Source organism: Podarcis muralis, chromosome 16 (assembly GCF_964188315.1).
Source record: "Podarcis muralis chromosome 16, rPodMur119.hap1.1, whole genome shotgun sequence".
Classification (NCBI taxonomy): domain Eukaryota; kingdom Metazoa; phylum Chordata; class Lepidosauria; order Squamata; family Lacertidae; genus Podarcis; species Podarcis muralis.
The window spans coordinates 19,464,602-19,490,961 of NC_135670.1; the positions used below are offsets into that span (position 1 = coordinate 19,464,602).

Consider the following 26,360-nt stretch of genomic DNA (forward strand, 5'->3'; position numbering starts at 1 on the left):
CACCCGCGTCCCTGCAAGGTTCCTTTACGAACTGTTAATAACAGGCTGCGAGGCCATTTGATTTTGTATATTTCAACCTTAAGAGCAGTTTTCCCCTGGCTTTCCAAATGAACTGCTGAAGAGTAAATGAATAAAGCATTTGAAGTGGAGATTCAGCCATATATATAAAATTGGAGGCGGGGGGATACTCCGAAGCAGTGACTCTTGAAATTAGCATAGGGGTTTTTACGAGTCCCCATTTTCATCCACGGTTTTTTGGTTGTGGTGGATGGAATGTAAGTTACTGGAACAAATTGTTAAGAAGCGAACAGAGCGATCCTAGCTGTAGGAAGCTGGCGTCACTTGCTTCAATGGCTTCAGGTAAGGTGCTGTAATATACCCCTGTTCCAAACTCCGTTCAGGAGAGGGGCTCCTTCTGGCTGAGCCAACCCAAGCCTGGCAGACAGAAAACAAATCTTCAAACCAGAGTTTGACTTACCGTATATCACCCTTTTTTGTCAGTGTATGTTCCGCTGGGTTTGCCAGGCCATGTGGTTCAGCTGAAAGAGGATTGAAAGAGGTGTACATCTCTCCTCCCCCGTCCCCGTCCAGCCATGAGCCTGGAACATCCATTTTTTTTGCAGGGGGGACTTACACCAGCTTAACTTTTGCCAGCTAAGCCCTGACTGAGCCAGCCTAGTCCTGGCTCGGCAGGGTATTTAATTATTTACTTAAGAATACGGAGAAACTAACCAAGGAAATGCTGGGTTGAGGGAGCTACATCGGGGTACCCCTGGCTGAGCCAGGATGTGGGAGTTATGCTGGCGTAGCCCTAGCTCAGTTAAGACCACCTGAGACCCACCTCCTCCATACTCATCCTGGTGGACCTTGCCTTTGGATTGCCCTGTAAGCCAACAATCAGAACTCATTTGAGGTGCTGGAATTCTTAGCTGGATAACTCCATAACAAGCACAGGAGCCAACTCCCAGCGACTGAGGTCCATTCGCCCCTCTGATAAAATATTAGAGGAGGCCGTGGCCCTCCAATGTTAATGGGCATTGCCATTCGAATTGTGTGTTTGCACCACGTCATGTGATTGATTATGCGGGGCGGGGCTTACCTGTCCCCCCCCCCAATATTTTATTCAGGTTGGCACCCCAGATAACAGGCATTTTTGTGTTTTTTCTGCTTTGCCATTTCTCCACGTTGTTGGCATAAGACAGGTGTCAGGATTCAAACTCGCAGCAGATCCCAAACTGGTGATCTGAGTGGTATGAGGAGGGACTCCAGTTCTTTACCCAGCTTTGGGCAAAGAACAGAACTCCAAAGGAGGTCAACCACTACTGCCAAGGAGGCATCCTTCTACTGAGGAGCCAGAGAAGGTCAACTCCTGACCCCTACAGAACCTTTGACCCTTTGGGTGTTGTTGGACTCCAGCTCCCATCAGCCGCAGCTAGCATAGCCGATGGTCAAGGGTCATAGGAGTTGCAGCAACATCTAGAGAGCTGAAGGTTAGGTAGGGCGGAAGGCAAGGAGCCCAACAGTAGGGGGAGTCAGAGCTAATGACAGGCAGAGCTAACTCGTTTTGTTCCCATCCTCACTGCTGAGTTCTGTTGTTGTTGTTTAGTCGTTTAGTCATGTCCGACTCTTCGTGACCCCATGGACCAGAGCACGCCAGGCACTCCTGTCTTCCACTGCCTCCCGCAGTTTGGTCAAACTCATGCTGGTAGCTTCGAGAACACTATCCAACCATCTCGTCTTCTGTCGTCCTCTTCTCCTTGTGCCCTCCATCTTTCCCAACATCAGGGTCTTTTCCAGGGAGTCTTCTCTTCTCATGAGGTGGCCAAAGTATTGGAGCCTCAGCTTCATGATCTGTCCTTCCAGTGAGCACTCAGGGCTGATTTCCTTAAGAATGGATAGGTTTGATCTTCTTGCAGTCCATGGAACTCTCAAGAGTCTCCTCCAGCACCATAATTCAAAAGCATCAATTCTTTGGCGATCAACCTTCTTTATGGTCCAGCTCTCACAAGGGTGTAAAACCTGAGACCGAGGAGGAGGTCAAACCTGACAGCTCCAAGGAGGAGGAAGCTGTGGATGGTGCAGTTTTGACTGCAGTAGGATCTGTAGTCAGGGAACGGGAATATGAAGATCAGTGGTGGCTGCTGCTGTCCACTGGGACAGGGAGGGTGTAAGGCAGGAGGCCAGCAGTAGGTGGAGCCAGAGACAATGGCAGGTGGAGCCAATTCCAGTTTTGTCCCTTGCTTCCTCACTGGTGAGATCTATAAACATGACACTAAGACTATGGAGGAGGAAGCTGACCAACAGTGGCACCCGCTGGGCTGGTTATAAGAAGATAGGCAAGGGGGCGGGGGCTTGCTGAGGGTATATTGCAGTTGGTGGGGCACTGCCCCACCTGCTCTAATGGACCAATGTCCTCTGCATGGGAGGTCCGCCTGGCAACAAGGCAATGAAACCACGATGTGATACTGAGCACGGAGTATAATATGGCTGCAACATTGAGAGGGGGAAAGTTGGCACCGTCTTACCTTACACGTTCCGGCGCCATCGTTTTCCTTTGTGTCCCGCCGCCCGCCCAAGTTCTTAAAATGTATCCCGTCTCTTTTTAAATTAATTCCTAAGCCTCGGAGGTCTTGAACAAATCCAATTACAGAAGCACTTTCTCATTGGCTCTTTCAGTTTTTTAAACCAGAAAGCGAGCAGGGTGACCCCAAATATATATATATATATATTCGTCTGTGCTTCGTTGCACCAGTCCGGAACATTGTGTATTAGAGAAGAAGGCAGCTTACTGTTTCTTAAAGGTTTTATTTGGCTTTAAAGCAACACTTACAAGATTAGCGTTATCTTTTTCTGAGAGACCTGCAGATGCATTCTTCCTAATCCTAGGGAAAGTTACTTATCTAGTCATTCATTTGCAGTATTTTTCAGTATTTTTAATACTAAAGTTAATACTAATTTAATACTAATTTAATACCAATTTCATACTAATTTCTGTATTTTTCAGTAGTGATAGTTTTATTTAGTTACTTTAATGATATTAATTTTTAATCAATCAATAAATACATTTAAATACTTAATTTATATCAGGCTTCCTCAAACTTGACCCTCCAGATGTTTTGGGCCTACAATTCCCATTATCCCTGATAACTGGTCCCGCTAGCTAGGGATCATGGGAGTTGTAGGCCAAAAACATCTGGAGGGCCGAGTTTGCACCACGGAAGGAAGCCTGATTTCAATGATAGTTGTGGAGCCCCAGACTTCTCTGCTTAGCTTCTGGAACTTTCTCAGACCACACCCCCTATCCTTAGGCCACACCCCTTGTTGGTGCTGCTTCACAGCCTCCAGGAGTGCTTATTACTTAGCCAGAATATGTACTTATTTATTTTATTCCAGCATACGTAGGATATAAACAGAAACAAGAACAATGAATGTAACATGCCCTCCAACACGTCTCCAATGAAAATAGGGATGTCCCGTTCCATAATGATTATTTTACTATTTATACCCCACATATTTTACTGGGTTGTCCCAGCCACTCTGGGTGGCTTCCAATATATATAAAAACGTAATAAAACATTTAAAAAAACCTCCCAATACAGAATTGCCTTCAGATGGCTCTGGGGTCAGATAACTTTATACCCTCCATCATTTCTCCAATGAAAATAGAGACGTCCTAAGGAAAAGCAGGACATTTTGGGATCAAATCAGAAACCGGGATGGCTTCTCTAAATCAGGAATGTCTCTGGAAAACAGGGACACTTGGAGGATCAGACGTAATACTATAACAATGCCAGACCTGTCAAAAGACGGGGTAAAGAGGTGCGTCTTCAGCATTCACCAAAAGCTGTACAATGAAGGTGCCAGACGCACCTTTGGGGAGGGAGTTCCACTGCTTTGGAGCCAACACAGAAAAGGCCCTGTTCTGGGCCACAACCCCCTCAGCCTCTGTTGGTAGTGGAACAACCGAGAGGACCCCCTCTGCTGATCTTAGGAGCCAGGAACGTTTGTGGACAAGGAGGCAGACTTTTGGGTATGAGAAACTGAGATAAACTGTAATAGACAGATTCACCAACCTGCTACTTGTAACACCCATCCTCACCTGGAAACAAAGAAATATGACAATCTCCATAGCAATATGCCATTGCATTATGTTATAATCGTAACATAAACTGCTGTGTGAGGTCATTTGGAAAAATGGCATATATACACTGTGAAAAATTAAATTCATAAATGGTAAAATGGTAAGATAAATTGAAATGTGTGGAAATGCCAAGACCAGCAACAAGCTCCCTGACTGGATGCTTCTCTCTGTCTCTCTCTGTAGGAGAGAAAACAAACTGCGGATCCAGAACGGCTGGTTATGCCATTTAGCTCCGGAGATCATCCACCAGCTCTCACCTGACACAGAAGAAGACAAGCTTCCTTTCTCCAAGCACTCGGATGTCTTTGCCCTTGGGTAGGTTCCTTTTTTGCATGAGGGTGAGTTGGGGGGTGGCAACGGAATGCAGTGGGCCAATGTGTTTGCTTTCTGGTACCAGGCTCATGCGCCCACCAAAGAGATGAGCAAACTTGGGTCCCATCTGCACTGTACATTTAAAGCAGTTACCATCCCACTTTGAACAGGCATGGCTTCCTCCAAAGAAACCTGGGAGCTGTAGTTTGTTAAGGGTGCTGAGAGTTGTTAGGAGGTCCCTGTTCCCTTCACAGTTCTCAGGGTTCCCTGGGAAAAGGGACTGGTTGTTAAACCGCTCTGGGAATAATAGAGGGTCTCTTAACAGCTCTCAGCACCCTTAGCTGACTCTTCTCTTGCCCTTGGGGTGTTCACCAGCCAGTGTGGTGTAGTGGTTAAGAGCGGTGGACTCGTAATCTGGTGAACCAGGTTCGCTTCCCCGCTCCTCCACATGCAGCTGCTGGGTGACCTTGGGCTAGTCACCCTTCTCTGAAGTCTCTCAGCCCCACTCACCTCACAGAGTGTTTGTTGTGGGGAAGGAAGGGAAAGGAGAATGTTAGCCGCTTTGAGACTCCTTCAGGTAATGATAAAGTGGGATATCAAATCCAAACTCTTCTTCTTCCTCTACCTTTGCACTGTCCTAAGATGTTTCTGGCTAGCTGGAATGTGTCCTAGATCTCTGATCTAGATCTTGCTTGCGTGCATGGAGGATAGAGAGAAGTGGGACTAGCCTATGGCATTACACATATGCCTACAAATGCACATATTGGTGAAAATGAAGTATGGAAGTGCATTATACCAGGGAAAATTGCTTGCAAATGATTCCTCAAAACTGCATGTGTTTGTTAGGAGAAATTTGCACGAAAATGCTGGTGGATTTTCACGAGGCACTAAAAACAGATAAAAGCGAATCGCAGGTTGCTGAAGAAATGCGGAGACCTGAATTTCGACAGTAGAACAGACTCCGTAGGGAGATGGTAGACTCTCTCTGTAAGCAGAGGTTGGGTGGCCGTCTGTCAGGCATGCTTTAATTAAAAATGCCTGCATTGTAGGGGGTTGGACTAGATGATCTGTGGGACCCCTTCCAACTTTACAGTTCTATGATTCTGTTATCCCATCCCTGCTGCTAATACACTGGCAACATTGGTGTTCATCCCCAGATGCTGGGGCATGACAAGTGCGGGGTGGGATAGTTGAGTCTTGTGCCTCTTGGGTGAATGTCCTGAACAGAAAAAGTTTAGGAGCTACAGTGCAAAACTGTGGGCATTGTGTCTCCCCTAATGTACTTTTCATTTGTGTGATTAATTGCCCTGCTCTGTAGCAGAGGGAGGTGGAGACATCCTTTTTGTAAGCAGTCCCATTGCCCTCTGATGATATCTTTGTTCAGGCACAGAGAAGACTATAGTTTTTTATTCGATGGATTAATTTTCCCCTACTCCACTGTGATAGACACCTTAAAGAGCGCAGCGTTGAAGCGATTAGCTTATACTGAGTTCTTATCTGATAGCGCAGTTTCATCCAAAAAATACAGCAATTAAACCCAGTATATGCTTTCAGTATAACTTTAACCAAAAATACAGCGGGGGAAAGTAATTATAGGATTTTTTTAAAAATCAGACTAAGCTCCTAGCAAACTTTTTCAATTTGAAAGTTTGCATAGAAAAAAACCAGGCTTTTTTTTTTTTAAACCACACAAAGTAACAGGCGCTTGGTTCAAAATGGCTGCTATTTTTCAGCGAACTTTGTATGATTCCACAAAGGGCGAACCACAGGGGTTGTCAAGCCTTCGGGGACTACTGACACAGGTTGCAATCTGAGAAAGCATCATGAGAACTAGTCGCATGAGGGCTGCTGTGAAGGCATGGCAAGTCACAAAATGGCTGCTGTGTGGACATGGCATATAACAAAATGGCTGCCACATCTAAACGAAAAAGTGACAGAACCACAAAATTCCCCCTCAAAAGTCCATACCCCTACACCCCAATCTGTATCACAGGAATGAGAATACAGTGGTACTTTGGTTCTCAAACTTAATCCGTTCTGGAAGTCTGTTCCAAAACCAAAGTGTTCCAAAACCAAGGCATGCTTTCCCATAGAAAGTAATACAAAATGGATTAATCCATTCCAGACTTTTAAAAACAACCCCTAAAATAGCAATTTAACATGAATTTTACTATCTAATGAGACCATTGATCCATAAAATGAAAGCAATAAACAATGTACTGCAGTCACACAATCAATCAATCAATGAATCAATCAGTAACTGAACTGGGTCACAAAAACAACAAAAAAGCCGCAAAAACAAAAACACAAAATAAATAGCAAAAACAGACAGACTCTCAAATTGGAAGTGTGGCACTCAAATCAGAACTGTAACACTAAAAACGGAGCATATTCAGCTTCCGAAAAAAGTTCGCAAACAGGAACACTTACTTCTGGGTTTGCTGTGTTTGGGTTCCAAGTTGTTTGAATAACCAAGGTACCACTGTACAGATCAAGCAGGATGTTGATACAAATCCATGGAAAAGCAGTCATTCAGTAAACAGACAATTTTACCCAACCCACGCTTCAGATGTAGACTGGATATGGAAACTGAAACAAAATTGTCCCTTGATATCTGCACTTCTGTGGATTTTCATGCTGCAGTACTCTAGCCAAGTAATGCATAAATTATTAGTGAAACTTTTGCATACAAAAATGTGGATGCTAGAATAAATGTACAGTAAAATGTGGACAACTTTTCACGAGGACTTACAGGGAAAAAATAGTTATTGCAAACTGATGTGGCAATGTGGAGAACTGAACTTAAAAGAGGAAACATGCTCCTAAACATGGAAGCTCAATTCTGCAGCTAGGTAAAGGTAAAGGTACCCCTGCCCGTACGGGCCAGTCTTGCCAGACTCTGGGGTTGTGCGCCCATCTCACTCAAGAGGCCGGGGGCCAGCGCTGTCTGGAGACACGTCCAGGTCACGTGGCCAGCGTGACATCGCTGCTCTGGCAAGCCAGAGCCGCACACGGAAATGCCGTTTACCTTCCTGCTAGAAAGCGGTCCCTATTTATCTACTTGTACCCGGGGGTGCTTTCGAACTGCTAGGTTGGCAGGCTCTGGGACCGAGCAATGGGAGCGCACCCCGCCGCAGGGATTCGAACCGCCGACCTTTCAATCGGCAAGTCCTAGGCACTGAGGCTTTTACCCACAGCGCCACGCGCATCCCATAATTCTGCAGCTATTCACTCGTTAAAAGTTCCTCATCAAATGATAAGAGCTGCCTTGTACTGCTGAGTCCCACCAAATGGGTCTGACCAGCACAGTTCCTGGAAAGGTACTGTAGGCTCATAGACTTTTTGGAGAACTGAATGATTGCATACCCTCCAACATTTCTCCTATGAAAATAGGGACATCCCATTCCATAATGATTATTTCACTATTTATGCCCTGGGGAGAGTTCCGAGGTGCCATCTTTGGCCCAAGAGACCTGAAGGTCCCCATCCCTTGACGGGGATGATGGCGCAACCCCACACCTGAGCTCTGGGAGTCTCTGCAGATGTCACAGAGAGGTGTAAGGTTTGTGCGTTACTAACGCTGCTTTCTTTCCCAACAGCACCATCTGGTATGAACTGCATGCTCGGGAATGGCCATTCAAGACGCAGCCTGCCGAGGCCATAATTTGGCAAGTTGGCCGAGGGATGAAGCCAAATCTCAGCCAGATTGGCATGGGCAAGGAGATCTCAGTAGGTGGCTTGGGACTCTTTGAAAGGGGGAGGGAAGGCACAGAGACTTGGAAAGATGTTGATGTTTGCTCATCTTGGTGACTCACAGATCGGGGGAAGGGAGAGAAATTCAATTCAGTTCTCGTTTAGAGGCGAATCGATCCGTTTTGCACTTTCCGATACAACACGAGGGCTGAAATACGGCCATCTTTCAAGAGTCACACTCACTCGGATTTGGGGATGCCGTGCTCAAACCAGCCAGGCTTTTAAAAAATGCATATTTTAGGGTATAGCATGCATGAAAACAAAGGGATTCACAAAAATAAGAGATAAAGATGATCCCTGTTAAGAAAAACTGATTGCAAAAATGTGTGCACTACTTAAAACGGCATACAAAATATGTGTTCATTAGGGAGAAACTATCACCAAAATGTTGATGGATTTTCACGATCGAGCTTTAACTTTTGTGCAAGGTGCCCCATGGGAGTCACATTTTCTGGAAAGGAGATTTAAGGAAACCCCGGGGATTGGTAGACGCTGGATAGAAGACACCATACTTTACATTTTACATTTCGTTATGAGTTTTGGGGAGGGGGAAAGACGGGTGTGTGCAGAGACCCTTCTAACCCCTGGATCCAGCAAGTGTTAAAACTAGCTTCCTGATGAGGTGATCGTCTGGGTGATGGGCCATTAGGAGAACAAAAGAAGTGGACCCATGTGAGACAGCAAATGGTTGGAGGGACCCCTTCCCTCAACTGGCTGGTAGAAAAAGGCAAAGGCAAGCATTGAGAGCTGGAAATCATGTGTGCTAGAAGCAAAGCAGCAAGCTGGGTACTGAGAGAGACAGAACAACGCTTGATTTCTGCTCGAGTCCAAGGCTGTGGCTATGGGAGAAAAAGAGAGAGACCCTTTTGGGGTGGGAATGCTGTGAGCCCCTCCATCGTTGGCTCAGTTTGCATATATGTGTAAATAAACCACACGTGGACATGTGCCCATGCACTCTCCTCCTTTGCACATCCTTTCCTTCCCATTGCCTTGCAGGACATCCTTCTCTTTTGCTGGGCCTTTGAGCAAGAGGAACGGCCGACCTTCACCAAGCTGATGGAGATGCTGGAGAAATTGCCAAAGCGGAACCGTCGCCTTTCTCACCCCGGACACTTCTGGAAGTCAGCAGAGTAAGACCGACATCCTCGGAGTAGAGGAAGCTCCTGGGCTGATCATTTGTCTCTTCAATTTGGCATTGTCTACACTGACCGGCAGGGACGTGGGTGGTGCTGTGGGTTAAACCACAGAGCCTAGGACTTGCTGATCAGAAGGTTGGCGGTTCGAATCCCCGCGATGGGGTGAGCTCCCGTTGTTCGGTCCCTGCTCCTGCCAACCTAGCAGTTCGAAAGCATGTCAAAGTGCAAGTAGATAAATAGGTACCGCTCCGGCAGGAAGGTAAAGGGCATTTCCATGCGCTGCTCTGGTTCTCCAGAAGCGGCTTAGTCATGCTGGCCACATGACCTGGAAGCTGTACGCCAGCTCCCTCAGCCAATAAAGTGAGATGAGCGCTGCAACCCCAGAGTCGGTCACAACTTGACCTAATGGTCAGGGGTTCCTTTATCTTTACCTTTACACTGACCGGCAGCTGCTCTCTAGGATTTCAGACAGGGAGTCTCTCCCAGCCAGATCTGGCAATGCTGGGGATCAAACTTGGCAGCTTCTGCGTGCAAATCAGATGCTATGCCACTGAATTACAGGGTTTACATATGCACTATACAGTGGAACCTTGGTTCCTGAACTTAACCCATTCCAGTAGTCCATTTGACTCCCGAAACCATTCGAAAACCAAGGTGCAGCTTCCGATTGGCTGCAGAAGCTTCCTGCACTCAAGTGGAAGCTGTGTCGGATGTCCAGCTTCTGAAAAACATTCAAAAACTGGAACACCTACTTCCGGGTTTTCGGCATCCAGGAGCCGATTTGTTCGTCAACTAAGCCGTTCGGGAACCAAGGTTCCCCTGTACAGTTAAAGCACTAGGAGGTGACATTGCAGGAGGTTGGGCTACCCTTTGGTAGATATTACAGCTGTCTCCTGATGGCTAAAGAACAGAAGGGCTGCAGTGATAAACAGATGTGTTTAGGGAGGAAGTTCCTTGACTGGAATGCCTCGACGGACAGAAGTACACTCTGCAGGCACTGACTTGCTCCTTCCTTGATAAATCCTCATGTTGCTGAGTTGAGTACTTTGAGCAGGTTCCAAGGCAGTTCCAACTGCGGTCCAGTTAAGCCATCAGCTTGCAGAGACATTTATGTCAAGGGCTTATCAGCAGCCCAGCTATGATAAAATAGCTGGCTTTAGGAATTCTAGCCGAGGCCGCCTGGCGCTTGCCTCCAGCACCGCTCACTGCGCTGACAGATCTCCCTCGGGTATAAATTTGGGGCTGTCCCCAAAACACACTCACATCCGTTGCTAAGCCAACTGCCTGCTCACAGCTTGAAGTGAGCATTGCAAGATGTTTCTTCTCCTTCCTGGGCTCAGAGCTTGGGGAGGGTTTTCAAGAGGGGAGGTGACAGAGGCCTTTGAGCAGGAACTGTGCCTGTTGCAAAAAGTCTTTCCACCCCAGACTTTCTGCTAAGCAAATAACTAAGAGCCAATGTGGTGTAGTGATTGGGGGGTTGGACTTGGGCTTGGGAAACCAGGGTTCGAATCTCCACCCCACCCTGCCCTGCCTGTGAAGCTGACAGAGTGACTTTGGGCCAGTCACTGCCTCTTAGCATAACCTATCTCAAAGGATTGTTATGAGGATAAAATTATGGGGGAGGGGAGTACGTATACCTCCTTGAGCTCCTTGGAGAAAAAAATGGGACAGAAATGAAATTACCATATTTTTCGCTCTATAGGATGTACCGGACCATAGGAGGGGGAGAACAGGGGGAAAAAAAAACCTCCCCCTCTCTGCTCAGCACCCCTTCGGTGAAGCAGCAGGAGAAGTGGAGCCCCTTCCATTTCTCCTCCCGCTTCGCGGAAGGGGTGCTGCGCAGAGAGGGAAAACTGTGCAGCGCCTCTCCAGCAAAGCAAAGCCTGGAGAGCAAGAGTGATTGGTGTGCACCGACCCCTCTCACTCTCCAGGCTTCAGGCGGCTATCCGCAAACCTTCGGAGTGCAGCGGGAACTCCTGCTGTGCTCCGAAGGCTTGCGGATAGCTGCCTGAAGCCCCTGGAGCGCAGCGGGAGTTCCCTGCGCTCTGGGGGCTTCAGGCGGCTTCAGCGAAAGCAACGCAAAGCCTCCGGAGCATGGGGGGAGCTCTCCCTCTGCACTTCGGAGGCTTCGCGTTGCTATCGCTGAAGCCAAGGAGCCTGCATTCGCTTCATAGGACGCACACACATTTCCCCTTCATTTTTGGAGGGGAAAAAGTGCATCCTATAGAGCAAAAAATACGGTAGATAGGTAGGTCAGTAGGTAGAGCTTTTTGGAAGACCGGGCCAATGGTCCACACACTTTATATATATATATATATAAAATCTCTTTTTTAGTTTATTTATTTCATAAAATTTATATAACATGTGATTATATATTTTTTTTAAATCCCTCAAATAATTGCCATAAATTTTAAAAAAGAAAGTCAGTGAAAACAGATGAAAGCAACTATTTAAAATTTAAAACATTTAAATATAATTAAAATCAATGATAAGCTAAAAACCACATCAAAATACCTGTCTGGATAGGCTTGCCTAAACAAAAAAAATGTATTTAATCAGACACCCAAAAGAGAACAATGAATCCAGCTGCCTGATGCCAATAGGCAGGGAGTTCCGAAGTGTGATTGGAAGCTCCATAATAATAATAATAATTGGAGTTCTTTCCAATTAATAGGACCAGCTGTTTTGGGATTGGCATTATCGAGCAAAAAGATTGGTACCATGGTCAGAAAAATAAATACCCCAGTGAGGTTGGTGCATTAAGGCAAGTGGGGCAACCTGCCTTTTGGTTTACCACCAAATCAGGGGGATAGCACTGCTCGTCCGCTTCCTCCTCCTCCTCCTCCTCCTCCTCCTTAGTCTCAGCAATCCCCCTTGTAGAACTCACAGATCTAGCATCAGTTGGCTGAGCCTGCCACTGGCTCTGGTGCCACCTAGTGTTGGGCTCCCTGCTTTCTACCCTACCCAGGATGCAGTGAGTTGAGCCTCCAAAGGAATTGCATTGCCTCATGTGCTCCATCCTCCTGTTTCACCTTCCTTCTCTCTGCTTCCTTCCAGGCTGTGATGGATGGCTCAAAATGACGGTGCCTTTCGTACGCTTTTCTTCCTCTCGTCGACCACCACCACCACCTCCTCCTCCTCTTCTCCTTGTTCTGCGAGGAGGCCGGAGCAGGGAAGTGAAGCTTGGGAGCGCTCCTGAGGACAAGGAGACACGCACTTGCTCTGGTCTCTGGAAGGGGGAGCGCCTCCTGGCTAGCCGGAGGAGCACCACGCTCTGCTGGGGGGTCCAGAAGGATCCCATGAGCGGGTGAAAATCAGGTTCGATGCCAGATAGCCCCTGCCAGGCAAGCGGCAGAGGGGGGTGCCCTCTGCTCGCCCTCAGGGTGCGAAAGACGTTGGAGGGCCAGTTGGCGGCAGGTGGTCTTTGAAACCCTCCCCAGCGGTGATTCTTGCTTAAGTGGGGGCAACAAACTTCATCAGACACTCAAAGGTTCTTAGGACCTCGCCAGCACCCTCTGAAACCAACGGAGGAGAGGGATAGAAACAGTGTGTGTAATATTTTGTTTTTGTTTCGTTTTATCCTGTTTCATTGCACCTAGTGGTGGAAGTGAGGTTTTCAGCTGTTTCCCAACATAGGGGTGTGTGGTGTGTGTGTGTGGTTTATTTGGGGAAAGAGGCCTTGTCTCTAGAACCTTTCAATAACTCCTAAAGCCTCAGGCCCCCGGAGATCTAATGTGGCCCTCTGAGCCTCTCTCCTTGGCCCTTGGAACTCTGCCCAGACCACGCCTCCAAGGCCACACCCCTCTCTGCCCCCTGCTGTGCCCCCATTGGTTAATTTTCCCTAGCTGGAATGTGTCCTTGAACGGTGATAATACCTCTCCCTTGCCTGGATAGAAAGTTGGGGGTGCACATGGACTTTTGGTCACACCCACCACTGGTATGTGGCCCTCAAAAGGCTGTGCACAGGGGAATGTGGCCCTCAAGCTGAGAAAGGTTCCATCCATGCCATCAGTGATGGTATATTTATTGTTTCAGCCCTACTTCACTGTCTCTGTTGCTTCTTCTCTCTCTCTCTCTCGCAGTGGCGTAGCGTGGGGGGCGCAGGGGGGGCCGGCCGCACCGGGCGCAACATCTGGGGGTTAGGGTTAGGGTGCGCAAATCCACAGGTTAGGGGGCGCAAATCCACGGGTTAGGGGGCGCAAATTACTTGCCTTGCCCCGGGTGCTGACAACCCACGCTACGCCACTGCTCTCTCGGTTACACATGCCAGATGTCAGGGTGTGAGAACAGGATGCTAGACTAAATTCACCCATGGATTGGCCTGATCCAGCAAGGCCATTATTATGAGGTCTCCTCCAACTGTATGATTCCCAAATTTGCCAAGAAGCTATTTCACCAGGAATAATTCATTCTCCTTTTTGAAAGCTGTCACCAGCTCAGCACTTAAGTGCTGGAGAGCTGGCTAGCTTCCTGTTGATGGACTGGGAACAACAAACCCTCTTCCTGCTATCTTAGCACCTCGACTCCCCAGAGGAACATGCTGGTCTCCACAGTCGTTTCTTAGCCCTTGTCGGCTGGCAGATATTCAGCATGGTGAGAAGCGAGGTAAGGCGATCAGGATGCCCCAACAGAGTGGCAGTGCAGGGTCTACAGGAACACCAAATTGGTGCAGAGAGGTGGCCACTGTCGGTAGCACACCCACATGGGAGCAGGTATGCGTGTCTCTCTCTGTGTGTGTGTGCCAAGCTCTTGTGCAAAAGCAAATCATTCCGCTATAGGTGCACAGAGCACCTTCTTTGGTTATGCTGATGGTGGTACTTCACTAGCTAGCCAAAGTCATTACCTTAATAAAGGGACTGGCCTGGCAAGCTTGCTGTTATGCATTCCTCCCCCACAGATACAGGACCCCAAGGATTAGAAGAGACTAGGGGCATCATGCAGACTGAAACCCCCCCCCCCGCAAACTCATAACAGTGTGCATAAACAATGGTCATATCCTATGTGAATTAATCCGCATGTGCCTTGTGTTCAGGCCAGGGTTTCCCCAACTTGGGTCTCCAGGCTGATTTTGGACTACAACTCCCATCATCCCTGACCGCTGGTCCTACTAGCTAGGGATTATGGGAGTTGTAGTCCCAAAAAACAGCTGGAGACCCAAGTTGGGGAAACCCTGGTTTAGACCCACAACATGTGGTGGCAGAAACCCTAGAAGCTGACATTGTCGAAAAGTGCAGAGAAGCCTCTCTGTGAAGGCTGGTAAGAAGCCCAGCCCAACTGCCTGAAATCGAGAGGGGGCGGGTGGGGAGGGGGAAAGTTCTGCAGCTCGTCGAGGCAAATCTGTAAATAAACCCACGTCTCTATGGAGCCTGCACATAAATCCGAGCTACCGGATGACCTGTGCCCCTCCCTCGGATCTCCTATTAGATGGCATTGTGGTGATTTCCCTTATATTCTGAAGAGGGGGCTATTTTTACACTGGATAAATATCAGTCGATAAAAGCTGGGGTTAAAGAGGGCTGGTGGGGGGAGGGGCTACATAGCAAAGATCAGGGAAGGGTGTAGAGGAAAAAAAATTAAAAGATTTCTTATGATTAATGGAGACTTTCAAAAATAAGAATGCCTGGTGCAAATGATAGGCTGGCATCCTATCAATTCATGGAAATTCATGCCGAGTGCTAGACAGCTCCCTCCCCTTCTGCACCATTGTGTAGCAGATGGTCTCCTCTTGAACTCCTGGTTCTACCCACCAGCACATCCCAAATCACCGGCAGTTTTTGCTGCTCCCAACCTCCCCACTGGTTCTGGATCCAGGGAGTGAGAACTGAGAAGAGGTACAAGAACCTAAAGGCAGCCCTGCTGGCTCAGCATCCTGTTCTTACACATTGGCCAACTAACCACTTTTACGAAGCCCACAGGCAAGACCTGAGCTCAACAGCACTCTCCCTTGCTTTTTGCATTTCCCAGCCATTAGTATTGCTGCCTTCAACAGTGGATGCAGAATATAGCCCTCGTGGCTAGTAGCCACTGATAGCCTTTTCCTCCTCCACGAACTTGTCGAATCCTCTTTTGGTGGCTGTCAATGCTTCTTGTGGAAGGGGGTTCCATGGGCTTGATTGGGTTACTGTCTGACGATAGCCTAAGCAGAGCTTTCTCGGATCAGGCCATCTAGTCCAGCATCCTTTTAGCACAGTAGCCAGCTGGATGCCCCAATGGGAAAGCCCACAAGCAAGGTCCTCAGCACAGCAGCAGCGACAGTGGGTAGGCTTTGCACTGGGAGTCCCGAGTTCAACTCCTGACATCTCCCCCTGGAAGAGCATGCAAAGCAGACATTCCTTGTATGTTTAAAGCTGCAAATGAATTTTTGTTTGGTCTTATGCAAGAGGTGTGTGGTCGCCAGGAGCTGGAGTCTAGCGTAGGTGAGCAGTTGGAGCTAAAACACGGTGTCGGTGAAGTGAACTCTTTATCCCAGTAGGTCTCGCTCCAACAAGGCTGTTCCAAGTCTGAAGGTCCCTGCCTTCCCGACGCTTCCTCAGGCTCCTCCTCTCCAAGGTCTTTCCCAAGTGACCTGCACACAACCCCCCTCTGCTATGTCTTCTTAATTTCTTCGTGGTTTAGGAGACCAGGGAAGGGGGGAGCTGGTCACAGCAGGAGGGGGAGACTCCCTGGCTTCTTCAGCAGCCGGCCCCTCTCTCTCCTGACCCCACTCCCCTCCTGCCTCCATTTCTGCCTCTGCTTCTGGGCTGCTGTCTGCCACAGCCTCTTCCTGCTCACTAAACCCTGTTGCCCCTTCAGTTTCTGACACCTTCTCCTCCCATCTGCTCCCTCTTCTCTCTCTGACCAATTATCGTCCTCCCACCACCAACCCCTCTGGCTCTGAGCCTCCTTCCCCTGGGGGTGTCTCCCACCACTCTGCAGCCAACCAGTCCATGACAGCAGTCAATCATTTGTTGTGAAGGGTCCAGAAGTTTCCTTCCAGTTGTTTGTTTGTTTGTTTGTTTTGTTTGCTTGTTTGTTTGTTACATTCATATCTCAACTTTTTCTCCAAAGAGCTCAAGCTGGTGTTCACAGTTCTCATTGTTCAATCGTCACAACAACCCTGTGAGTTAGGCCGAGAGGCAACCACTGGCCCCCATGGCCACCCAGTGAGCTCTATGGCCGAGTGGGGAGATTTGAACCCTTGTCTCCCAGGTTCTATTCTGACAGTCTAAATGCCACCTTGAGCTCCTTGGAGGAGAGGGGGCGGGGCTATAAATGTAATAGGGGTTTTTTTTGTTTAAAGGGAAGTGAGAATATGCTGCAACATTTTGCTGCAGCTGCCATTTGCTCAGTCCAGTAGCAGCTCGTGAAGTTCCTGACATTCCGGATCTCAAACTCTATACAAGAGACTGGTGTGCAGATGTTAAGCTGAGGGTGACCAGGACATTTGAAACCTCTGCAAAGCTCCAGGGATCCCATGCACCCTTGTTCTCAACATCCCATGGTGCACATTGTGTACGTGGGGTGGGGGTGGGTGGGGGGTTATGACGTTATGAAAACACTGAGCATTGGGGAAACTTCGTTGGCCATTTCGACTCCATTATCTGTAAAATACACAGTTTCCACCTTCTGTACATATGAATATAGACTCACAACCTGTATGTATGTATGTATGTATATGGCAACATGCATACGTATTTGCCAAATCTCAGACACTGTACAGGTTCTTTTTCTTCTTCTTCTTCTTCTTAATTAATGGCTGCTTTTTGTTTTCTCTGTGTTGGTTCTGACTTGACAGAGTGAGCTGTGGTACATCATTGCAGGCACAATCAAAAGTGAAAGCTCTCCTCTGCGAACCCCAGTAAAACAGAGCTGAGAACGAGCGACCCTGTGTGGCAGAGCTCTTACGCAGCTCCCATCCTTACAATCACAGAATCATAGTCACTCTGGCCAGTGACCAAAATAAATCCATTCATTCATTCGCAGAATCGTAGAGTTGGAAAGGGGCCTCCAAAGGTCATCTAGCCCAACCCGCTGCGATGCAGGAATTGAAGCCTTCATTATTATTCAATCGCAGAAATCTCCCCCCCGCCACCCCAAAAGCATTTGCAACAGGATACGCATAGCAGAGCATTCCCCTGAGAATTGTGTCTCCTTCCCCCTTTCATTTAGAGATTTCTTTCTTTTTTTTAAAAGAACATTATAAATAACTGTATATGGAATATAAATATATCTATTTTGTGGTGGTTGTTGCCGAATTCTCGTCACTGGAAAACAAACAAACCAACATTGACTCTAGTGCAAAAGAGGGGGCGGGGGGGAATCACATAGAGAAAAAACAACAAAAAAAAACCCCCACCCCAAACTCTGAACTGGAATGAAAATATAAGGCACGAGGGTTCTTCTTTGAGGATTGTAAATTTTGTACAGGACCATTTCTAAAAGTTTTCTACACTCGAAGGAAAAGTATTTATTATTTCTGCCGTCTGACTGGGGTGTGAGTTGCCGTGGACTGTAAAGAATAAAAATAATACGAAAAATGGGTTGCTCTCTTCTTCTTTTTTCTCTTGTGCTTTTGTGTGGTGTTCGGTGAGGTTAATTCTGTATGACTTACTTATGCCAATAAAGACTTTGAAAATGATGCCATTCCATTCCATTCCTTTCTTTCTTTCTTTCAATCCTCTAACTCCCCACCCTCTGTATTTTTTTAAGAGTAGTATTTTTTTTTAATTGGTTTTCAATGATGCCTAACAAAATATAAGCTTGCTTGCTTGCTTATTTATATCCCACCCTTTTCTCCAAAGAGCTGAGGGCAGTGTAAACGGTTCTACCCCTCCTCATTTAATCCCCACAACAACAAAACCCTGCAAGGTACGTTAGGCTACATATCTTTGAAGGTGACCCAGAAACTTAAACTAATCCAGAATGCCGCAGCTAGACTGGTGACTGGGAGTGGCTGCCGAGACAATATAACACCGGTCCTGAAAGACCTATATTGGCTCCCAGTATGTTTCCGAGCACAATTCAAAGTGTTGGTGCTGACCTTTAAAGGCCTAAACAGCCTTGGCCCAGACACTGAGGTCCAGCTCCAAGGGCCTTCTGGCGGTTCCCTCACTGCGAGAAGTGAGGTTACAGAGAACCAGGCAGAGGGCCTTCTCGGTAGTGGTGCCTGCCCTGTGGAATGCCCTCCCATCAGATGTCAAAGAAATAAACAACTACAGTCATACCTTGGGTTAAATGTGCTTCAGGTTGAGCATTTTCAGGTTACGCGCCACGGTGACCCAGAAGTAACGGAGCACGTTACTTTCGGGTTTCACCTCTTGCGCATGCTCAGACGCTCAAAATGATGTCACACGCATGTGTGGAAGCGGTGAATCGCGACCCATGCAGACGCGGGTTGCGTTCACTTTAGGATGCAAACGGGGCTCCGGAACGGATCCCGTTCGCATCCAGAGGTACCACTGTATCTGACTTTTGAAGACAACTGAAGGCAGCCCTGTTTAAGGAAGTTTTTAATGTTTGATGTTTTATTGTGTTTTTAAAAATCCTGTTGGAAGCTGCACAGAGTGGCTGGGGAGGCCTGGCTAGATGGGCAGGCTATCAGTAATATTATTGTTATTGTTATTATTATGAGAGGCAGTGGCTGGCCCAAGGTCACCCAGTGAGCTTCGTGGACAAATGACCCAACTCAGTATAAAACAGCTTCCTGAGTTGCTGTGGCTTCCTATGTGTTTGCTTAATGCAAAAGAAGTCCAAAGTGGGGAATGGGATTGTCAGCAAAGGGGTAAACATGATGTCATTCATCTCAGGTAAGAAAACATAGAGGAAAGGAAAGTGTGGTGCTGACCTTCATTACCACTGATGCCAAAAATATTTTCAGCTTCCTCCTGGCATTTTGCATTTGCAACGCGATAGGGTGACAGATTCCCTTACCCTGCCATAATGTTTGTGATGACACGGTCTAGACGACTCGGCTCCTCTAGAGAGCCATGGCACATAAACAGCCTGTTTGCAGGCCCCACCGAAAAATTGGGTCTCGATGGAACCTAGGAAGCTGCCTTATAGAGCGTCAGACCATTAGTCCAGCTAGCTCAATGCTGTCTACACTGACTGGCAACATCTCTCCCAGGTTTCAGTCATGGACTGGCTGGATCAAGAGGACTGGTGGGAGGGACCAGCTGGGGAACCCCAGGGGAAGAAGGCTCAAAGCCAGGGGATTGGTAGTAGGATGACAATTAGCGGACTTCGGGGGCTGGACTGAGGAGGAATGGTGGGAACCGCCCCCCCGCACCTTCCTGAGAAGTGGAGGACAGTATAGATTTAGTACAGTGGTTTGCTGAAGGTCATAGTTTGGAGGCTGCAGAGGGGAGAATCTGGAAAATATTGGGAGAGCAGCAGGAAGAAGAAGCACCAAGGGAGAGACAGCTGACAGACTCAGTGTCTCTTGAAAGCATTCCAGACCACCCCTCCCAGAACCAGGCGTGCCTTGAGAGTAGTAGAACAGAAAGCTCAGAGGCAGAAAGCACAGATCAGTTGGTGCAGGGGTGACGTAGAATAGGAGGGGCTAAGGGGGTGGGACTTTACTTGGAGCAACACCATTAACTAAGAGAGACCGTATTCCTTTATCTCTCTCTGTGAATATTGAATAAACTACCTGGTAAGAACTCTTTTTTTTTTAATCTGTTTCTTGGCATTCCACCATGGGAGGAATACGATTCCCTGAAGCCTTGACAGTGGTCAGAGGGAGAAGTGGGAGCAGTCTGGGAGGAGGAGGTGTCGGAAGCTAAAAAGGCAACAGGGTTTAGTGAGCAGGAAGAGTCTGTGGCAGAGAGCAGCCCAGAACCAGGGGCAGAAGCAGAGGTTGGAGAGAAGGAGGGCCAAGAGGCAGAGATGAGGAAGGATGCTGAAGAAGCCAGGGGATCTCCCCTCCTGCTGTGACCAGCTCCCCTTCCCCTGGTCTCCCAGAACCAGAAGAGGGAGGAGCAAAGACAGGCATGATGACAGTAGCCTGGGAGATGAGATGTAGGGAGCTGTGGGAAGGCAGGGACCTTCAGTCCCCTCAACTGCCTCATGGGGACAAGATCTACCAGGATGCATTGCTGTGCTCACTAGGCCTGGCCACCTGAGCAGTTAGCTTCACTTACACCGAGTGATTTATTGCTGACCAGCACCTGACACCTGCTCCTGACAGGTGAACTCCTCCATCCTTACCTGGCGAGGCCATTGGGAATCAAACCTGTGACTTCCTACATGCAGAGCAGATGCTCTACCACTGAGCTACCATGGCTCTTTACCTTAGGATCCTTAGGCATCCTAGTTCTAGAGTATGGGCAAAAGACACGGCATTTTTAAACACCAAGCTGCTTGGAGGGGAAGGAAGCAAACAGGGTAGAAATCAAAGAGACACTACTGAATCGGAGGCAAGACAACAGAAGCAAATGGAGCAGTAAAATGCCCGATTGAATGGGATTAGAGGAACATTAGGTTTCCCTTTCTGATCTGGACTGCTCTCCATTGCTGACTCTGCAAATGCTGGGACTTTGCAAGTTATTTCAGAGGACCAGCTCATCCGACTGTGGCTTCCCAAGGGACAGGATTCTCCGATTAGGGTGGGCTGCGCTCCTGAGGTGAAGCCAGCCTGAGGGTAGCATTAAGGAACCAGGGCTCATCGCACAGACCACAGCTAGTCACCGTGGCAAAACGACACTGCTGACTCGAGCACTTCCTTCTTCATCGCCTCTCTCCTTTAATGCTTCCTTTCAGTAAATAGTTTCATTAGCCTGCATTTAAGGACAAGAAAAGCAAAACCCTTTGGGGTACTTAACGAGATAAATTGCCACCCTCCCCATTCCCCTTAGGAATTAAGGCTGCAGTGCTTGGGCAAAGCGCCTTATTCAGCACTTCCTTCTTCCTGAACCAGGGGAAACTCTGGCAGAAGTTGGGGGAGAAAGTTAAGTCAAACTTGAACAAAGGCAACCAGGAGCTGATGGAGAGGCGCTGACAGAGGCCACAGTCACACTATGCCTCCAAAGCACTAGGGCGCCACTTTAAACATCCATTGCTTCCCGCAAGGAATCCTGGGAGCTGCAGTTCATTAAGGGTGCGGGGAATTGTTAGAGCTACAATTCCCAGAGTTCCCTGGGGGAAGAGGGATTGATTGTTGAAGCCATCCATTTAGATGGCTTTAAAAAGAGGATTAGACAAATTCAGGGAGGATAAGACTATCAATGGCTGCTAGCCAGGATGGCTATGGTCTGCCTCCACAGTTGGAGGCAGCGATGCTTCTGAATGGCAGTTGCTGGAAGCCATGGAGAGGGGGAAGACTTGCTGCTGTGCTCGGGTCCTGTTTGCAGGCTCCTCATTGGGGTATCCAGGTGGCCACTGTGAGAACAGGATGCTGGACTAGATGGGCTTTTGGCCTGATCCAGAAGGCTCTTCATAAGTTCCCCTATGGGGAGGGAGAGAACCTTGTACAGTCATACCTCTTGTTACATTTGCGGTGACCCAGAAGTATCAGAAAGGGTTACTTCTGGGTTTTGCCACTTGCACATGCACAGACGCACAAAATGACATCACACGCAAGCGCAGAAGCAGCAAATCGTGACCCACGTGTGCGCAGACGCGGTTGCGTTCCTTTCAGGTTGTGAACGGGGCTCCGGAACAGATCCCGTTTGCAACCAGAGGTAACACTATGTCATCCTGTGCAACTTGTAAGAAAGGTGCAATATACATGAAATTAGGTGGTCATTGGCCTGATCCAACGGGCTCTTCTTATGGTTTGATTTAGAGAATCTATCATCTATCTATCTATCTATCTATCTATCTATCTATCTATCTATCATCTATCTATCATCTATCTATCATCTATCTATCTATCTATCTATCTATCTATCTATCTATCTATCATCTATCTATCATCTATCTATCTATCTATCTATCTATCTATCTATCTATCATCTATCTATCTATCTATCTATCTATCTATCTATCTATATCTATCTATCATCTATCTATATCTATCTATCTATCTATCTATCATCTATCTATCTATCTATCTCTATCATCTATCTATCTATCTATCTATCTATCTATCTATCTCTATCATCTATCTATCTATCTATCTATCTATCTATCTATCTATCTATCATCTATCTATCTATCTATCTATCTATCTATCATCTATCTATCTATCTATCTATCTATCATCTATCTATCATCTATCATCTATCTATCTATCTATCTATCTATCTATCTATCTATCTATCTAATCTATCATCTATCATCTATCTATCATTTATCTATCTATCTATCATCTATCTATCTGTCATCCATCTGTCTACAGTATCCATCATATCTATCATCTATCTATCTATCTATCTATCTATCTATCTATCTATCTATCTATCATCTTTCTATCTATCTATATCTATCTATCTATCTATCTATCTATCTATCTATCTATCTATCTATCTATCTATCTATCATCATCTATCTACCTGTCATCTGTCATCTATCTATCATCATAATCTATCATCTATCTATCTAGAGAGAAACTTGTATCTCTTGTGGTGTCCATTTCTTTAGGAAATGTCAACCCAAGTTCTAAGCAAGTTAGGGAAAAGCTCTTCCCTTCTCAAGTCTCTCTCTCTCTCTCTCCCCCCCCCCCCTTTTGCAAAGAAGGAAATGACACACTCCTAGAAGGACCCCTCCCTAAACCCCCAGTAAGAATCTGCTGTTTGGCGATAAATTACAGCCATGATCATAATCTGCCCTGAACGTTTGGACAGCAACAGCAGGGATAGACGCCGCAAAGATGTCACGCTAATGAAAATTATGGCTCGGTTGCGCAGATAATGCCATTGTTCGTCCCATTTATAGAACTCGCCTTCCAGGCCACGTGCCACGTACCTCCAGCCGGTTCCGCAGCTGCCGTGAAGCAGAGATTTGAAAAGGAAAAGGGCAGGGTGGGTTGATGGGAAGCAGATCACCCTTAACAATCATCCAAGACTCACGCCCAAGTCAATGTATTAAGAGTTTATCCCCTATTTTTCCTGCAGATGTTGACACAACACTAGGGATGGGGAATTTATCTTTTGACCTCTGCTTGCATTTTAATGCAGAGCTACTTAATTTGCACTTCTAAAACATATATGTGAACCAAAACTCATCCTTCAATAATATTAAATTCTCTGAATTCTTGACACACTTCTCCAGCCAAAAAATGTGTGGGAAAATGCTTATATTGGTCAAAGTCATGTAGGGTACAGTAAGGTAAAGGTAAAGGGACCCCTGACCATTAGGTCCAGTCACGAACGGCTCTGGGGTTGCGGCACTCATCTCGCTTTAGTGGCCGAGGGAGCCGGCGTACACCTTCCGGGTCATGTGGCCAGTATGACTAAGCCGCTTCTGGTGAAACCAGAGCAGCGCACGGAAAGGCCCGTTTACCTTACTGCCAGAGGAAGGTACCAGAGGAAGGCCTGTTTACCATTCCTGCCTATTTATCTACTTGCACTTTGACGTGCTTTTGAACTGCTAGGTTGGCAGGAGCAGGGACCGAGGAACAGGAGCTCACCCCGTCGCGGGGATTTGAACCGCCAGTCTTCTGATCGGCAAGTCCTAGGCTCTGTGTTTTAACCCACAGCGCCACCCGCGTCCTGTAGGGTACAGTAGCATGTCCCTATTTTCATCGGCAGGTATGGAGTTAGGTGACCCTTGACACAAAGAGATATGTAGCTATCTAACCTTTAGGAGACATCTGAAGGCAACCCTGTATGTGGAAAGGGTTTTTCAAAAAAATGTTCAATGTTTTATTATGTTTTTATATATGCTGGAAGCCACTCAGAGTGGTTGAGGCAACCCAGTCAGATGGGTGGGATATAAATAATAAAATTATTATTATTATTATTATTATTATTGTTGTTGTTGTTGTTGTTGTTGTTGTTGTTATTTACTTGGACATCCCTATTTTCATTGGAGAAACATTGGCGGGTATGTATATACAACGAAAAATCAATCAATTTGAATCGTGTGACTCTACTAGACCCCAAATGTTTAAGCAATGTGGATTAAAGTCACTTCTGGGGCCTCTCCAGGGTTAGGGTCCTGAAGCTTAATCTTCATTAGCTTCATAGTGGATCCACCCCTCGTGGACCTTGCAGGATTTCCAGGGGGGTAAGTGCGATTTTTTCTTTCCGCCTTCTCCTTTCTGCTCATTCCACAACCCTGCATATTTTAAAAGGCCATGAATAAACTATGAAAGGTTGCTCACACCTCACACTGGCTCTGGCTGGATCTTTTCATCTTCAAAAGCCGTTGAGGAGACATTAACAAATGAGCACATGCAAACACCCAGCAAGTCTCCAGGCGCTCTCGCCATCTTCCTACATAGTTGGAGGAACTCCAGAGGTTGAGAGAGGGAGAAAGAGCTGGATGGATATGTCACATAGAGCCACCCACAGGAGTCTGGTGCCTAAGGAAGGAAATCCCCAATCTGATGATGATGATGGTGATGATTTATTACTTATACCCCGCCCATCTGGCCAGGCCTCCTCAGCCACTCTGGGCGGCTTCAAACAGAATAATAAAAACACAATAAAGCATCAAACATTAAAAACTTCCCTAAACAGGGCTGCCTTCAGATGACATCAAAAAGTCAGATAGTTGTTTATCTCCTTGACATCTGCTGGGAGGGCGTTCCACAGGGCAGGTGCCACTATCGAGAAGGCCCTCTCTCTGGTTCCCTGTAACCTCGCAGTGAGGGAACTGCCAGAAGGCCCTCGGCGCTGGACCTCAGTGTCTGGACTGAATGATGGGGGTGGAGACACTCCTTGAGGTATCCTGGGCTGAGGCCGTTTAGGGATTTAAAGGTCAGTACCAACACTTTGGTGATCCAGTGGATCACCCCCTTGTGCGATGCACATTTGAAATGGGTTTGCATGGGCGAGCTTCTCTGTGGGCTGAACTTTTCACCCAGTTGTCTGGGGTGGTGAATGGTGCCCGAAGGAAGCCTGCTTGCCATTTTCATTCCAGGGAGGGTGAAAAGAAAATATTGGGTGGCACAGGACTCACCATCAAAACCCTGGTTCCCATGGGGAACCTCAGTCCCCAAATGTGGCTCCCCAGGCTTCTTCTTCTGGCACTCTACCTCTCCCTCAAGGGACGCGGGTAGAGCTGTGGTCTAAACCACAGAGCCTAGGACTTGCCAATCAGAAGGTGGGCAGTTCAAATCCCCGTGACAGGGTGAGCTCCCATTGTTCGGTCCCAGCTCCTGCCCACCTAGCAGTTCGAAAGCACGTCAAAGTGCAAGTAGATAAATAGGTACCGCTCCGGCGGGAAGATAAACGGCATTTCCGTGCACTGCTCTGGTTCGCCAGAAGCGGCTTAGTCGTGCTGGCCACATGACCCGGAAGGTGTACGCCGGCTCCCTAGGCCAATAAAGCGAGATGAGCGCAGCAACCCCAGAGTCGGTCACGACTGGACCTAATGGTCAGGGGTCCCTTTACCTTTACCTTTATCCCTCCCTCAGAGAAATCTCCCCTCCTGAGGCCACCCTACCTATCAACCCTCAGGTTTTTTTGCCTGGCTAGGTACGTGCCCCTTGAACGGTGAAAATGCCACTCGCTTGCATGGCTGCAGAACAGAGAGGGCTGGGTGAGCATGTGTAGAAAACGACCCCGCTATACAAAGCTTTCATTACGTTCTTGTTTTTATTATATACCGTATTTTTTGCTCTATAAGACTCACTTTCCCCCTCCTAAATAGTAAGGGGAAATGTGTGTGCGTCTTATGGAGCGAATGCAGGCTGCGCAGCTATCACAGAAGCCAGAACAGCAAGAGGGATTGCTGCTTTCACTGCATAGCGATCCCTCTTGCTGTTCTGGCTTCTGAGATTCAGAATATTTTTTTTCTTGTTTTCCACCTCCAAAAACTAGGTGCGTCTTGTGGTCTGGTGCGTCTTATAGAGCGAAAAATACGGTATTTTTTGTTTGTATCTCGCGTTTTTTTTATGTTGTGAACCTCCCTGAGATCAGTGGGTGGAGGGT

At 47.4% G+C, this 26,360-nt stretch overlaps 1 protein-coding gene across 3 annotated transcripts in view; it reads left to right on the plus strand.

The window, feature by feature from the left end:
- Window positions 1-14,381, plus strand: part of KSR2 (kinase suppressor of ras 2) — a 188,782-nt gene extending 174,401 nt beyond the window's left edge. For 2 of the 3 annotated variants that reach the window (XM_028710438.2, XM_028710440.2), the window contains 4 exons: window positions 4,325-4,456; window positions 8,053-8,182; window positions 9,203-9,336; window positions 12,400-14,381. In XM_028710438.2, coding sequence (XP_028566271.2) covers window positions 4,325-4,456; window positions 8,053-8,182; window positions 9,203-9,336; window positions 12,400-12,406 — 403 coding nt within the window. In that variant the 3' untranslated portion in view covers window positions 12,407-14,381. Of the gene's footprint in view, window positions 1-4,324; window positions 4,457-8,052; window positions 8,183-9,202; window positions 9,341-12,399 lie in introns of those variants that run through there. The other variant, XM_028710439.2, reaches the window with a different exon arrangement.
- Window positions 14,382-26,360: the final 11,979 nt, after the last annotated feature.